A 14,416-nucleotide genomic window follows, 5' to 3' on the forward strand; every position below is an offset into this window, starting at 1 on the left:
CGACACGAAAGTAACAATCATACGCTGCTCGCAGGTAGACGCGTCCCGTTCTAGCTTCCCCCAAGTCGAAATTCGACACTGTTACGTAAAGACAGCTCGATGATATGCGATGGGCAAGCCGCAGCCCGGGTCCATAGATACTCATTTCGCGTGCGCGAAGCCGCTCGCGAATTAGAGCCCGCTTGGCTAGTGGGTCCATTGCATCAGCGGTGTTACACAGGTAAGGCATCCTCCATGATACCGTCTGGACAGCAACAGTTCCGGCCAGCTCTGACCGACTTGTCTTTAAGTTTCATCGTCGAGGGATGATTTTTCTAGTGCCCATCGCAAGAGAATTGGTGCATCCATTAGGCTTTGCGAAATCCTAACATGCGGCTTGGGCCCCATGAAAAATATAAAGTTCAAAGGTGTTTGCAAGTGTTGGATATCTGAAGCCACCGTCCTAATTCTGGATAGCGCCGGGGGACGGCCATACTTATCACCAGCGCGCTAACGCGCTGAGTAGGTAGCTGTCTCCGACGTTAATACAGTATTGCCAGGGGGTATATTGGCCATCTCACTTTGATACGGACGAGGAATCGCATTTGAAATTGGCTTAACGGTGTGTTGGGACCGTGGTCTTATGAATCGTTCTATACACACCACGAGACACGGTGTATTTTATGTTTCCTTGGGAACGAACCGCTTTAAGTTAATCGAGTCCTTCAGTAAGGAGGTCACACATTACTACACCACATCAGACCCCTTTCGAAATAAATTCGGCCCACATAGGCGAGTGACCGGCCTATGTAGGGTGCAGCTATGTCTTGGGCGACAATTGTCGTATAATGGCACCCGTGTCGACACCCTACCATCCAGTAATAGCGTACGCCCGTCACTGAGGAGCTACTCTAAGTATCAACCACCGGAATATTCGGACGTGCTGTCATGTTCAACTAAGTGAGGGGGTCTGTAGTCGTCGTTAGTGAGTGGAACACGTGTCTAAACTACGTTGGGGCCTCGGATCCTAACTGAGTGCAATGTAGTGGTGAACTCTCAATACTTGTAACATTATCAGTAGGTAACTTAACCCTCACACATTTGCAATGGACTGCGCTTAGAACGAATAACGAGAGCAATTTCCCGGTTATAACGATCAGTCTCATTGATCAGTCTCTCGACTTTGCCCGATTTTCCTTCGTCATTTCAAGATGAACCCCCATTTCCCGGTATGCTAAGTCGGTCCTTAGATTTGTACGCACAATACACTAGAAAGGCTTAAGAGGACGGCTAGAATCGGGGTACAAGTGCGAATAAACAGACGGTTCAACATCACCCAGCATCTTTCTGTCGACCGGAGAGACGGGCACAACAGACTATAGAGTTGCGGTACACATATCGCCCAAGGCTGAAACAAAAACCCCCAACAACGTCACGGGCACCATTCATTACGTTAATGATATTATCTGCCCATCTGCAGTCAGAGGTCTATCGATTACCGGGCTAGGTACCACAGAATACGGACCTCAGATAGGTGTGAAATAGGCCCGCCACTAGAGACCCCGCCAGTGAATGTAGAGCAGAGAATATAATTCCCCAGATAATACGAAGACAGAGGTGATTCGAAGTCCTGGGATTATTACTCTATGCGGTCTGTGTTTCCGATACAGAACTATGAAGATAAAATGCATCTCATAGAGAGCCTCCCGACCGCCTTTGTCTCCCAGCTGCTGCTTCCATTTATGGCGGGATGGCTGCGGAAGGCGACAGGAACCAGGCTTTGATGAAACTTATATTACCTCAATAAAATCAGAACACGTACACATACACGTCCCCAGCAGGCTGAGAGCGAAATCAAAGGAAGTTCCGGTCCTTTGTGAGAAGGCGAGCCGAGGGGAGAGAATTTCAGATATAACCAAAGACCAGACCCACACATTGATGCTACTGCTATTCCAGCCAGCTAGAGAAGATCACCACCAGCTACAGAAGACTACACAACACAGAAGGGCTCTGCAATCAACCAAGGATGGCGAGGCTTGCTGAGTAGCGATGTGTCACCCAGTGCGAGTTCAGCGCTGACAGAAGAAGTATCGATCGAAAGTCATTCTACACTGAGTGCCAGCTCCCACGGGCAGCTGCAGCTCGAGTTGAACTGACGAGCAACATCAAGCAATCAACCTCGAGAAAGGGCGGAAAGCGCCATGCATCGACCAAGCCAGCATAGCAGAGAACCAGTTGCATGCACAACCGAGCACCGCCAGAGAGCACGGAGCCGGAGAGAGCGCGCAGCAGTGTCGCCAGCGCCAACGAGCACAGGTGTCAGCTTGCCAGCGGACAAGGACAAGCATCGTGCCGACGCAGCTCATCCAGCAGTGGAGGGAGCCGGCAGCTGCCAGCAGCAGCTCATCCAGCAGTGACGCCCCGAGCGAGAGGGAGCAACGAAGCTGTTCGTTTGACACGCCCACATTCACACGCTACCACGCATCGCCCGGCGTCTGTTTGATGCAAAGAATTGATCCAGGGAACCAAACCACACATACACATAAACATACCCGGACTAATAATAAGGATCAAGGAGACAAATCCCCACACACACATGAAACACATACCCGGACTGATAATAAGAAGACTAATGATAAGGGTGCGTCAACTATTAGTGATAACGAAGAAAATCGCTGACCAATGAGTTACGTGGATACGGTCACTTTGAAGTATTTTAGTCGTTTCTTTCATTTTTAATTGCATAAAATATTACCTGTGAATTCATCGATGAAAACGAAACGTTTAGAAACCTACGTTACGAACCTATACACTCGCAGGGAGAATATTGTGTAAAATGTTTCTTTTGATCACAGAATCTTGCCAGCGAATTTAATGAAGCCTTAGCCAATTGATAAGCATCTGCTTAAGCAGACATACTGCCGCACACCATTGTTTAAAGACAAGTCGTTAAATACATAATCTTACCGATGAATTCATTGACGCATACTTTGCCTTCGGGATGTTTCTTTATTGCCGTTCGTATGAATATCGTCGCATACATGTTTAAGGACTTTTTCCTATCGCCGTATATGCTCGCGTTACTCCGAGGAATTAATCGATTGTTCTGATTACCCAGTTTGACAACGTAATCACTGAGGGTTAAATGTACGGATCAATGAGGAGAACATCTCCAGGAGTACTGTATTCAGATTCCAAGCATAAGAGTTCGCATATTAGAGTCTATGTTTTTGTTTAGAATTAAAGTTGCTTAACACAGAAGAGTCTGAGTGGTGCCTTCCTAAGTTCATGCATAATAATCTTAATTATAAGAACTGTATCCTGCGGTGAGATTTGAATTTGGAGACCTGACATAAACACACTAAGACATAATCAGTAAATGTTAAAGCGAGAATAATTGTATTATCCCGACTGAAGGGAAACTGGTGGTGATGGTATCACGTCATAAACAGAAGCATGTCGACTTACTTTGGTTCAGTATGTTTTAAATACAAGAAGATAATAGATGCACCATGGCATTGTAGGGCTAAATTCATAAAAATCCCCAAAAAGATGTATAGCTATACCAAGCATACCAATGCTATAAAGCCATCTGCCTTTCAACTACCTGAACCCAGCCACAATCTCCGCGACACTTTGACTTCTGTTACAATATCATTTAACCCAAGACACAGTGGCTTAGATTGATCCTTATAACAATAATCATGTGAGTGTAAATTTTATATGAGTAACAAAGCCGCTTCTCGCCACAAACCCTGGCGTAGAGTCATGTTCGACGAGGACTGGGACCGAGCGCTCTTACCCCAGATGGTGTTCATATTTTTCCTGTGCGTTGCCGAGAAGACCAAAGGGCAACCCTTTAGGATCTTGGACAGAAGCGTCAGAAGGGCAAAGAGCAGGTGGTCGGCAGCATTTTCCTGCGTCTTCTTTTCCACCTGAACAAAAACACGCAGAAGTTGCTACTGATACCATCCAAGCAAATACATATACGACAAAATATCAATTGTATCATGGCCACAAAATGCAAATGTTGAAGAGATATTAAATCTACACAGGCACTTTTCTAAATCGATTAAACTGCAGAAATGAGTAGGGATGTTCGAAGGAAACTGTAAAATCGATGGTTCGAATGAAAAGGTCGACAGTTCGAATGAACGGAGTAGAAACGCACCACATGTGAATTACATGACATAATGGGACAAAAGCTGAAGGAAGGGATGAAGAAAGGACCAGGTGGGGTTTACAGATTTCAATTACTTGTTAGAGCACACCTTTTTCTCAGGTGCCACCAGGAAGAAAAGTAAATGCTTACATTCTCGTGATTGCTGGGCTGCAGGTCTTGCGCTATGCAGGGCAGCAGCGATGTCAGGCGACGGTCAAACTCTGCGCCCTCCACCTCCACAAACAGCCCACATGCGTGCGCTGCCAGTTGCCGCATGGGCACCTGTGTAGACGTGAACGAGTGAACGCGTTAAACACTATACACTAGTGGACACTTATTTATGCAGGAGCCACACAGAGTGGCACGACTCTTTTTCAGGATGGTCCTGCATTGTGTTTTTATTTCAAGATTTTAAAGCCAATTTGTCAGCATCTATACCAGTTGGAGGAAACCGGAGCACCTGGAGAAATATAAAGCATGCAAGGGTGCAACACTCTATCCCTGTACAAATGGGAAACAGATAGTCATGATACTCTTAGTTCTTTCGGTAAAGTCACGTAGGTAAAAAATGAAATAAAAATTAATAAAAATAAAACAATTTATTTTTAAAACAATTTATTTTTATTAATTTTAATTTAATTTTTTACCTACTTAATTAATAAAAAATAAAACTATTTATTTTTATTAATTTTAATTTCATTTTTTACCTACGTGACTTTACCGAAAGAACTAAGAGTATGAATCCTTGCAGTCACGAAAGCTTCAAATCTAGATAGTCATGAGTCAATTTGTTGTATTTCCTTCTTCTAGCGAGCCAGGGTATATGTATGGCCACTTCGATCTCCATGAGAAAGGAGTTTCACAACGTTTGAGCGATCCACCAACATAGGCGTGCATAGCCACCGCTGAATACAGAATGCATAACTACATGAAACAAATCGACTGACTGCTTAAAAGGTTGGCCACATGGAAATAGATAAACAATAACATGACAGAAGCTACCAGAAAAAAATCCCGTTTACTGAATAATTCCAAAATGTATAAGCAACAGCAAGTTGAATATGAAAAAACAAGAATAGATTTTTCCTACCTATTCTTGGCATAAAAAAATGTATTCCATGATATAGCTGCTCATCCCGAGCTATAAATGCTGTGATAGTGCATTGTCTTTGTACTGTTCAGCTTTGGCGTTCTCTGGTCTGACACTGGTGAGACTAGGCCACAAAGAAGGCTGTCTCTGGTGTAGGCCAATCAGTTTCAAAGACAACACACATTATCAGAGCATGTTTGTTTGCATGTTCACTGCAAGTACGTGTGGTTAATGCAGATTTTATTCCTTGAAAAAGATATCTATTTGGTGTTTGAACATCTTAACACCTCCCGTTTAATTTCCAGAAACGGTAAACCTATTCTTATTTTTATAAATACTTATTGAGTCCGCATACAATAGATTAATACATTGTACAAACCTCATGTTCTGACTTTTGCAAGTTATCACAAATGTATTTTATGGATGATAGTAAGATAAAATCCACTACCTTTTGGAATAAATCGGAGTGTATATTAACAGAAATGTATGGATGAGTAGGATCAAACCTTTAAAAAAAATTATCACGTAGAATCTAAAAAATAAAATCATACTTTGAGACTGGCAAAAAAGGTCCCATAACAGAGCAAGCTGAATGTTGAACTACAAGATCCTTATCCTCACCGTCCAACCAATCCATGGCCTAGCCCAGGGGTGGGCAAACTTTTTGACTCGCGGGCCACAATGGGTTCTAAAATTTGACAGAGGGGCCAGACCAGGAACAGGTGGATGGAGTGTTTGTGTGAACTAATATAAATGACATGTAAAAATCATTACATGAAAGGATTTGGCCTTTAACAGGTAGCAAAGCATTTATTTGCAAGGCAATTTAACAAATTGCACGAACATGAACAATACAAAAACATGTTGTAACGTGACTGATCAAACATCATGAAAACATCTGAGGCCTGCGCCAAACCAATTACCTCACTTGAACTTCTTTATTATCTACATTAACAGGTTAGAGCAGCCACGCAGGCTGTGTGTCGGAGATTTGGCTCCAACCTCGCTGCAGCAACACATCATCACTTTCAGTTTCAGTGGGAACAGTGTTGTTGATCTCCCATTTTTGCCAGTGCATCCAAGTCTGGAGTTATTTTGGTTGTGGCAATTCTCAGGATAGATCTGAGGTGCTGATCCGTTAACTTTGATCTGTGACGGGCTTTGTTGGCGTTCATGACGCTGAATGTCTGCTCACACACATAAGTCGAGCCAAACAAAGTCAGTATCTTCTGTGCAGTCCTCCGGAGGTTTGGAAACGTGGCTCTGTTAAGTGAAGCATAAAAGTCATTCAGTTTAACAGAGTTGAACTTCTCCTTTAGGACGGAGTCAGACTGAAGATCTATCAGTTCCAACTGCAGCTCCTGTGGTGCTGTTTCAGGGTCTTGTGACAGGGGACAGGACACCAGCTGAAGTGACTGTTCAATGTTTTCGAAATCAGAGAACCTACGGCAGAATTCTCCGTGCAGGTCCTCAAGTGATTTGCTGTATTTTTTTGCGTTTCGCGGTGCCTCTTCCTGCATGGCAAGTGTGGGGAAATGAGCAAAAGATTTGTTCGCAATTTGTCCGGAGAACAAAGTGAGCTTGGATTTGAAGGCTTTCACATGTTTGTACATGTCGTGAACAAACTGATCTTTCCCCTGCAGTTTCACATTCAGCTCATTCATGTGTGAAAATATGTCCACAGCAAACGCAAAGTCACTAAGCCAGTTCTTGTCGCTTAGCTCAGGGAATTCGTCAGATTTCCCCATCAACTCCAAAAATGCGATGATATCTTCTTTCAGCTCCCACACTCGTTGTAACACTTTCCCCAAACTTAACCAGCGGACACGAGAGTGGTACAGCAAGTCCTGATGATCCGCATCAGTTTCCTCCAGGAACGTAATAAACTGACGGTGCTGAAGTCCCCTTGCTCGTATAAAGTTCACAAGTTTTACGACTGGATTCACGACACGATTAAGCTGCAATACAGACTTACACAGGGATTCCTGATGGATGATGCAGTGAAGGAAAATAAGATCCTGGACAGGGTTTTCCTCTTTCACTTTATCCTGGATTCTTTTCAGCAGCCCAACATTTTTTCCAGTTAAATTTGGCGATCCATCCGTTGTGACATTGACAAGTTTACTCCGAGGTAGCGTCATTCTTTCGATGACAGCAGATACCTGGTTATACAAGTCCTCTCCCCGCGTTGTTCCTTTCAGGGACTCTATGGTCAAAACCTCCTCTGTTATCGCAAAACTGTCAATGCCTCGGATAAAAATGAGGAGCTGAGCAGTGTATTTTACGTCCGTACTTTCATCCAGTGCTAGTGAATATAATTCAAAGGAATCAGACTTTTTGTTTAATTGACTGGCTATATTTTTATCAATCAGTTCCACACGGCGAGTCACAGTCCTGCGTGATAAGCTGACTTTTTCAAATTTGCTTTTGATCTCCGGACACAAGATGTCTGCTGTCTGTACCATGCATTCTTTTACAAACTTGCCTTCGGAGAAAGTGGTAATGAGTGGTAATGTTGGTGAGAAGAAGGTTTTAAAAAAATTTAAATCGAAGTGAAGAAGGAAATTATTGAAAAGTTTGTATAATTAATGATTTTTTAAACTTTAATTATGTGTTCTGTGCTTAAAACTCTTTAAAAAACTGTGGGGTCTAGAACGGACTCGTGAAATTTGGAGAGAACTCGGAGTTAAGTGTTGTTTGTTTTGTTGAATTACACAAAGCGTAACAGTTATGTATATAACTTTTGTTATATAAAATTCCTAGTAAGATATTAATTTTGTGAGTGTAGTCATACCCCTCCCCCCATTCAAGCCGTAATTTAGAGAGTGAAAGCGCCGAGTACGTAAATCGCTAACATAAGAACCCGTTAATCTCTTCTCGCATCATTCATACGATGATGCGGTGAAGTAAACGTTGATATGATATTACGGTGAATGCTTCCAAAAACAATACTGTACCCAAATATTACTGTTAACTTACTTTCAATAGAAACATGAATTGCTCATACGAATATTCTCTCTCTCTCAGAATCGACCGACTGATGTAGCAGACGAAACAATCATTTTGTTGAACGATTCTAAACCTTCATGTGGCAATGTTAGTTTTCTCTGTTATTCAAGGTGATCTCAGTGTTATTCAATGTTGTTACATTTAGTTTACTATTACACTGAATTCGATGGCGTAATTAACTATTTTTGTGCTTAATAATCTTAAAAAAAATATTTATATACAGTTGTAGGAGTCTGGAACGGATAATTGTATTTACATACAATCCAATGGGGAAATTAGGTTCGAGTCATGACCAAATCGGGTTGGACAAGTTCGGCGGGCCGGATTAAAAAGTCCAACGGGCCGTATACGGCCCGCGGGCCGTAGTTTGCCCATGTCTGGCCTAGCCCCTCCTCTTCTCCCCATCTCTCTGAACTTCAACCCAATCACCCTCAGCCCACTCCCTTCACTGACTGTGGCCTCCCCCCCTCCTTGATCCCAAGGATCTACTACTCCGCTAAGGGATGGCTTTTCTCTGTTAGCCACAACACCCTCACCCCACTGGAACCCTAACCCCCAAGCAACTCTGCCTGGTCCCCTATGTGCTTACACGTTTCTCCTCGAAACGTTTCCTTGTGACCTCATGCTTTCAGACCCACGCAAATGGTTCTTTTCTCTCACTCGATGCCTTCCCATTCCCACCCCGTTCTCGTCCTGGGCACTTCTACGCTCTCAGATGCTTGTTGCCTCATGGCTGGATTAGAAAATGTAAGTTGTTGTTGTTCTTCTTCTTGGTTCTTTCGGTAAAGTCACGTAGAAGGGAAGTAATAAAATGATAAAAATAAAACATAATAAAATAATTCTCACGACGTTTCGGCCACAACGCAAGCAGCCGTCCTCAGGCGAAAACCAGGTCTGTCGGGGAGACAGCGTCTGAATGAAAAAGCACACGAGCTTGGAGCATATATATCAGCTGGGTTGGGAGGGGGGGAAAGGGCGCTTCGACAAAAAATTTGCATATCAAGAGGAATTTAGCATATTTATGGGAAATGCAGGAATGTGATTAGTACTACATATGCCCGTGCATTATGCAGGATTAGCAGCATCAAAGGGAGGGGATATGGGAAATGCAGGTATGTGAATAGTACTAATTATGCCCGTGTATTCTGCAGGATTAGCAGCATCAAAGGGAGGGGTAGCATTAATGAAGGGAAAAAGTGTTAATATTATGCAGCTGCAGTAACTAAAACCAACACGTAAACAACTAAAGTATAAACTACATAGTATCATCAGTATACTAACTATACTCTACAATAAGCTGAGTTACTAACAGTAAGTGATACATTACAATTCTACGTCGTAAAAATTATATAATATGCTTCCATCTAAACTTTATTCTCTTACATCACACGAGTCTACACCGTACTATATACTGCCATAAACAAACCCAACATTAAATTATATACTGTATTGCTATAAACCACCTTATACATTTTAATATAACACTATGTATTATTCTACCCACCCTAATGTGTATCACACTGCTATATGTTTACTATACAATTACGATACTATATATTACTTTGTACATTGTATTAAGCATATAAATGTTATACTATTTATTATTATACACTGTACCATTGACCGTTGTGTCAATGGGTGAGTCGTGGGGGGAAACTTGCAGCGGAGCAAAGAATCCATTCCCTGCGGAGAATACAATGCCAGTGAGTGGAACGCGGTCTGAAAGTCACCGTAAACGTGAACACAATCAGTTAAGATCCGAAATGGTTTATTACGTCCTTCCAATGATTGCTAAGCCAGAATCCATCTTCTCGGTTGAAATTGTCTCTGTGTTTGTATATGTGGATCGCCTCATGAACGAATCTCTCATGGTAGCCAGATGGCTTGCAGAGAACCTCTGTCTTGGAGAAGTCAATGTCATGTGAGCCCACTGAATTGTAACAGTGATCTGCCACGGCTGAGGTGTTTGTCCTACCGTGTTTCAGGTCTGCTTTATGTTCACGGATGCGGTCCGAGACATGTCGTTTGGTTTCTCCTAAGTAACTGCTACCACAGAGGAAACTTAGTTTGTAGACGCCAGGGTACTGTACGTCTGGAACCACATCTATTATAGACGGGACCAGATTACAGACTTTATGTACTGTGTGGAATCGGACCTGGATCTTGTGTTTAATCAGGATTTCGGAGATCTTTTTTGTGACCCCAGCAATGTAGGGTAAGGTGATGGTCTTGAAAGGCTCCTCAACAGGATCCTTCTTGATGGTTGGAGTGATGGCCTTGCGGATTGTGTAGTCGGAGTAACCATTAGCCTTAAGAGCTTGGTTACTCTGACTACTGCTAATGGTTAATCCGACAACACAATCCGCAAGGCCATCACTCCAACCATCAAGAAGGATCCTGTTGAGGAGCCTTTCAAGACCATCACCTTACCCTACATTGCTGGGGTCACAAAAAAGATCTCCGAAATCCTGATTAAACACAAGATCCAGGTCCGATTCAACACAGTACATAAAATCCGTGATCTGGTCCCGTCTGTAAAAGATGTGGTTCCAGACGTACAGTACCCTGGCGTCTACAAACTAAGTTGCCTCTGTGGTAGCAGTTACATTGGAGAAACCAAACGACATGTCTCGGACCGCATCCATGAAAATAAAGCAGACTTGAAACACGGTAGGACAAACACCTCAGCCGTGGCAGATCACTGTTACAATTCAGTGGGCTCACATGACATTGACTTCTCCAAGACAGAGGTTCTCTGCAAGCCATCTGGCTACCATGAGAGATTCGTTCATGAGGCGATCCACATATACAAACACAGAGACAATTTCAACCGAGAAGATGGATTCTGGCTTAGCAATCACTGCAAGGACGTAATAAACCATTTAGGATCTTAACTGATTGTGTTCACGTTTACGGTGACTTTCAGACCGCGTTCCACTCACTGGCATTGTATTCTCCGCAGGGAATGGATTCTTTGCTCCGCTGCAAGTTTCCTTCCACTACTCACCCATTGACACGACGGTCAATGGTACAGTGTATAATAACAAATAGTATAACATTTATATGCTTAATACAATGTTCAAAGTAATATATAGTATCGTAATTGTATAGTGAATATATAGCAGTGTGATACACATTAGGGTGGGTAGAATAATCCATAGTGTTATATTACAATGTATAAGGTGGTTTATAGCAATACAGTATATAATTTAACGTTGGGTTTGTCTATGGCAGTATATAGTACGGTGTAGACTCGTGTAATGTAAGAGAATAAAGTTTAGATGGAAGCATATTATATAATTTTTACGACGTAGAATTGTAATGTATTACTTACTGTTAGTAACTCAGCTTATTGTAGAGTATAGTTAGTATACTGATGATACTATGTAGTTTATACTTTAGTTGTTTACGTGTTGGTTTTAGTTACTGCAGCTGCATACTATTAACACTCCTTCCCTTTATTAATGCTACCCCTCCCTTTGATGCTGCTAATCCTGTAGAATGCACGGGCATAATTAGTACTATTCACATACCTGCATTTCCCATATCCCCTCCCTTTGATGCTGCTAATCCTGCATAATGCACGGGCATAATATGACTTTAAACCCCCCGCCAAACCTCCTACGCATTTCACATGTAGTACTAATCACATTCCTGCATTTCCCATAAATATGCTAAAGTCCTCTTGATATGCAAATTATTTTGTCGAAGCGCCCTTTCCCCCTCTCCCAACCCAGCTTATATATATGCTCCAAGCTCGTGTGCTGTTTCATTTAGACGCTGTCTCCTCGACAGACCTGGTTTTCACCTGAGGACGGCTGCTTGCGTTGTGGCCGAAACGTCGTGAGAATCATTTTATTATGTTTTATTTTTATTATTTTATTACTTCCCTTCTACGTGACTTTACTGAAAGAACCAAGAAGATGAATCCCTGCAGTCACGAAAGCTTTAAATCGAAATTGTTGTTGTTGTTGAAAAGTTGGAAAAAGGAAAGCTGTGTTGTCTTTCTGCTTGTGTGTCTGTCTGTGTGTCTCCGTGTCTATGTTTTGTCTCTCTCTCAAATTTAGTTCTACCTGATGACGGTTGCTTGTGTTGCAATCGAAACGTCGTACTCTATTATTTAATTTATTTTCTTTCTACGCGACTTTACCGAAAGAACCAAAGAGTAATGCTGAATAAAATTACATGTCAAGCAAGTATAAAGGAGTCGTGAAAGAAAGTTGAACAGGATAGCAGTAATGATGCAAGGAACACGTCACAAGCTGCCTCAAGGGCAGAAATTAGATTAAGTTGTGGAAGGCAAGTGCAATAATACAGACCAACGCGTCGTCACACCTCATATACTAACCTTCTTTCTTTGAAACCAGGAGGTGGCAAGAGAGAAGAGTGAGTCGCGCTTCTCTGCACTGATCTTGTCGAGCAGCGTGCGGGCAGCCAAGGCCGCCATCTTGCGGCAGCGTGCCGAGGCGTCGTTCACCAGCATCAGGCGAGTGGCAAGAAGAACAGACTACTCGACTCAAGCAGCAGTTCCTGCGGGAAGCTCTGGAAGATGCTGACGAGCATCTCCAGGGCAGAGTCGCGGCCCGACTCGTGCTCGTACCTGAAACGGGGAGCACAAAATAGTCGTAAAGGGCACAGTCGAACTCTGCACGAACCCTCACAGCAGACACGCAGACGGCGATACAACACAAACTCAGGTTTTGTACCCGAAGTTGTGCGCTGAAATTTTTTTATATTATTCTGAATTTTTGTTAATTGCAACATCGCCAATAACGGGGATGTGCTTTGGTAATTTGTCATCATGCAAATCTGGCCATTACTCTTACAAACAAATAACAAAAGATTTAATAAACACTATTCATGTGTGTAATGAAATTTTGAATTTTATATCATACACTGCTTCTACCAAATGTTAATTTCCTTTGAGAAATTAAATGTTATAGTGTATACACGAAAGTGGAATTGGGCCGCTTTAAACATATGTCTAAATTCAGGTGCAAAGCAAGTACCTTTCTGGTACTATTTAAAATAATGTTGCATGTATGTCAAACTTCTTTCGCACCATACGTTACCAACCGTGCTAAGAAACAACTCAACTAGTGATTCGTATTGCACACTGAAGTGCCATTAAAAGAAGCCAGATCATACCCTTTGGTTCTTAACTGAAATAACTGTGTGTGGACAACACTATCTGAAAAAAAATCATTTCAACTTTGCACATTACCACGAAATGTGTATTGTCTTCAGAAATAAATAAAAAAACTCGTCATAAGGGATGGCTCATCCACTTTGCATAAAAATTGGTGAACAACAAAAACATACGTGAGCTGTGAAACGATGAACTCCAGGTGTTCACCAAGCTTCTTCCCCAAGGGGTAATCCATTATGAATGTCAGGTACACCTACAAGACGTGTGACAAAAACATTCAAAACCATTAAAGAGCTGAACGCAAATAATTTAACCTCTCTACGCAAGTCACCCGGGATGTCAAGATATATGTTTTGGTTTCAAATTAATTCAGTTAAAAAAAACGTCACTAGATGAATAAAAAAAAATATCCATTAAACATGCCACTGCAAGCAAAAGGTGACCCTGCACAAACCATAAAAAATTTTATCGAAGCATGGGTAACGCTACTACGTGAGCGGAATGCGTTCACTGCATGGTAGCCGTCTTTGCAGGGAACCACCCCACTGGGGTCGTGTTTCTGTCAGAATCAAAATATTTATTTATACTGGAGGAATCCGATGAGCTATAAAGCTCTTTTTCACAGAGGTCCAGTAGGGGCACGGGGTAAGAATGTTCCAACAACAGTACAAAACACGATAGAACACATACAAATACAACTAAACCATCCCCATCCTACTAGGGAAAGCTCACTGAGGTATGAACTTGTGTTTCAAAAGCAACATGGCCACAAATAATTTGGACATTTATAGCAGCAAAATAATCTAAATAGTCTAAACGCATGTTTTCTAAATGCGGAGGGAAAACCTGGAGGACCCCGAGAAAAAATTCACATGACCACGGGGAGAACATGCAAACTTCAAATATACAGGCATCGGGATAGAACCCCCGACCCTCCTGCATACCAGGCGAGGAAGATAACATCACACAACCATATATAAGTTCAAATTGCATAACCTATTCGGAAAGCTTCGGAAAGGCAGGAAAA

At 42.3% G+C, this 14,416-nt stretch overlaps 1 protein-coding gene across 1 annotated transcript in view; it reads right to left on the reverse strand.

Annotated features, from left to right (window-relative positions):
* Positions 1–2,048: 2,048 nt before the first annotated feature.
* Positions 2,049–14,416, reverse strand: part of LOC121851891 (small subunit processome component 20 homolog) — a 64,725-nt gene continuing 52,357 nt past the window's right edge. Inside the window, 7 exon segments of the mRNA XM_042345978.1 lie at positions 2,049–2,131; positions 2,947–3,113; positions 3,727–3,914; positions 4,292–4,423; positions 12,589–12,728; positions 12,731–12,840; positions 13,563–13,642. Of these exon segments, the coding sequence (XP_042201912.1) occupies positions 2,049–2,131; positions 2,947–3,113; positions 3,727–3,914; positions 4,292–4,423; positions 12,589–12,728; positions 12,731–12,840; positions 13,563–13,642 (900 nt within the window).

This window comes from Callorhinchus milii, unplaced genomic scaffold (assembly GCF_018977255.1).
Source record: "Callorhinchus milii isolate IMCB2004 unplaced genomic scaffold, IMCB_Cmil_1.0 Scaffold191, whole genome shotgun sequence".
Taxonomy (NCBI): Eukaryota; Metazoa; Chordata; class Chondrichthyes; order Chimaeriformes; family Callorhinchidae; genus Callorhinchus; species Callorhinchus milii.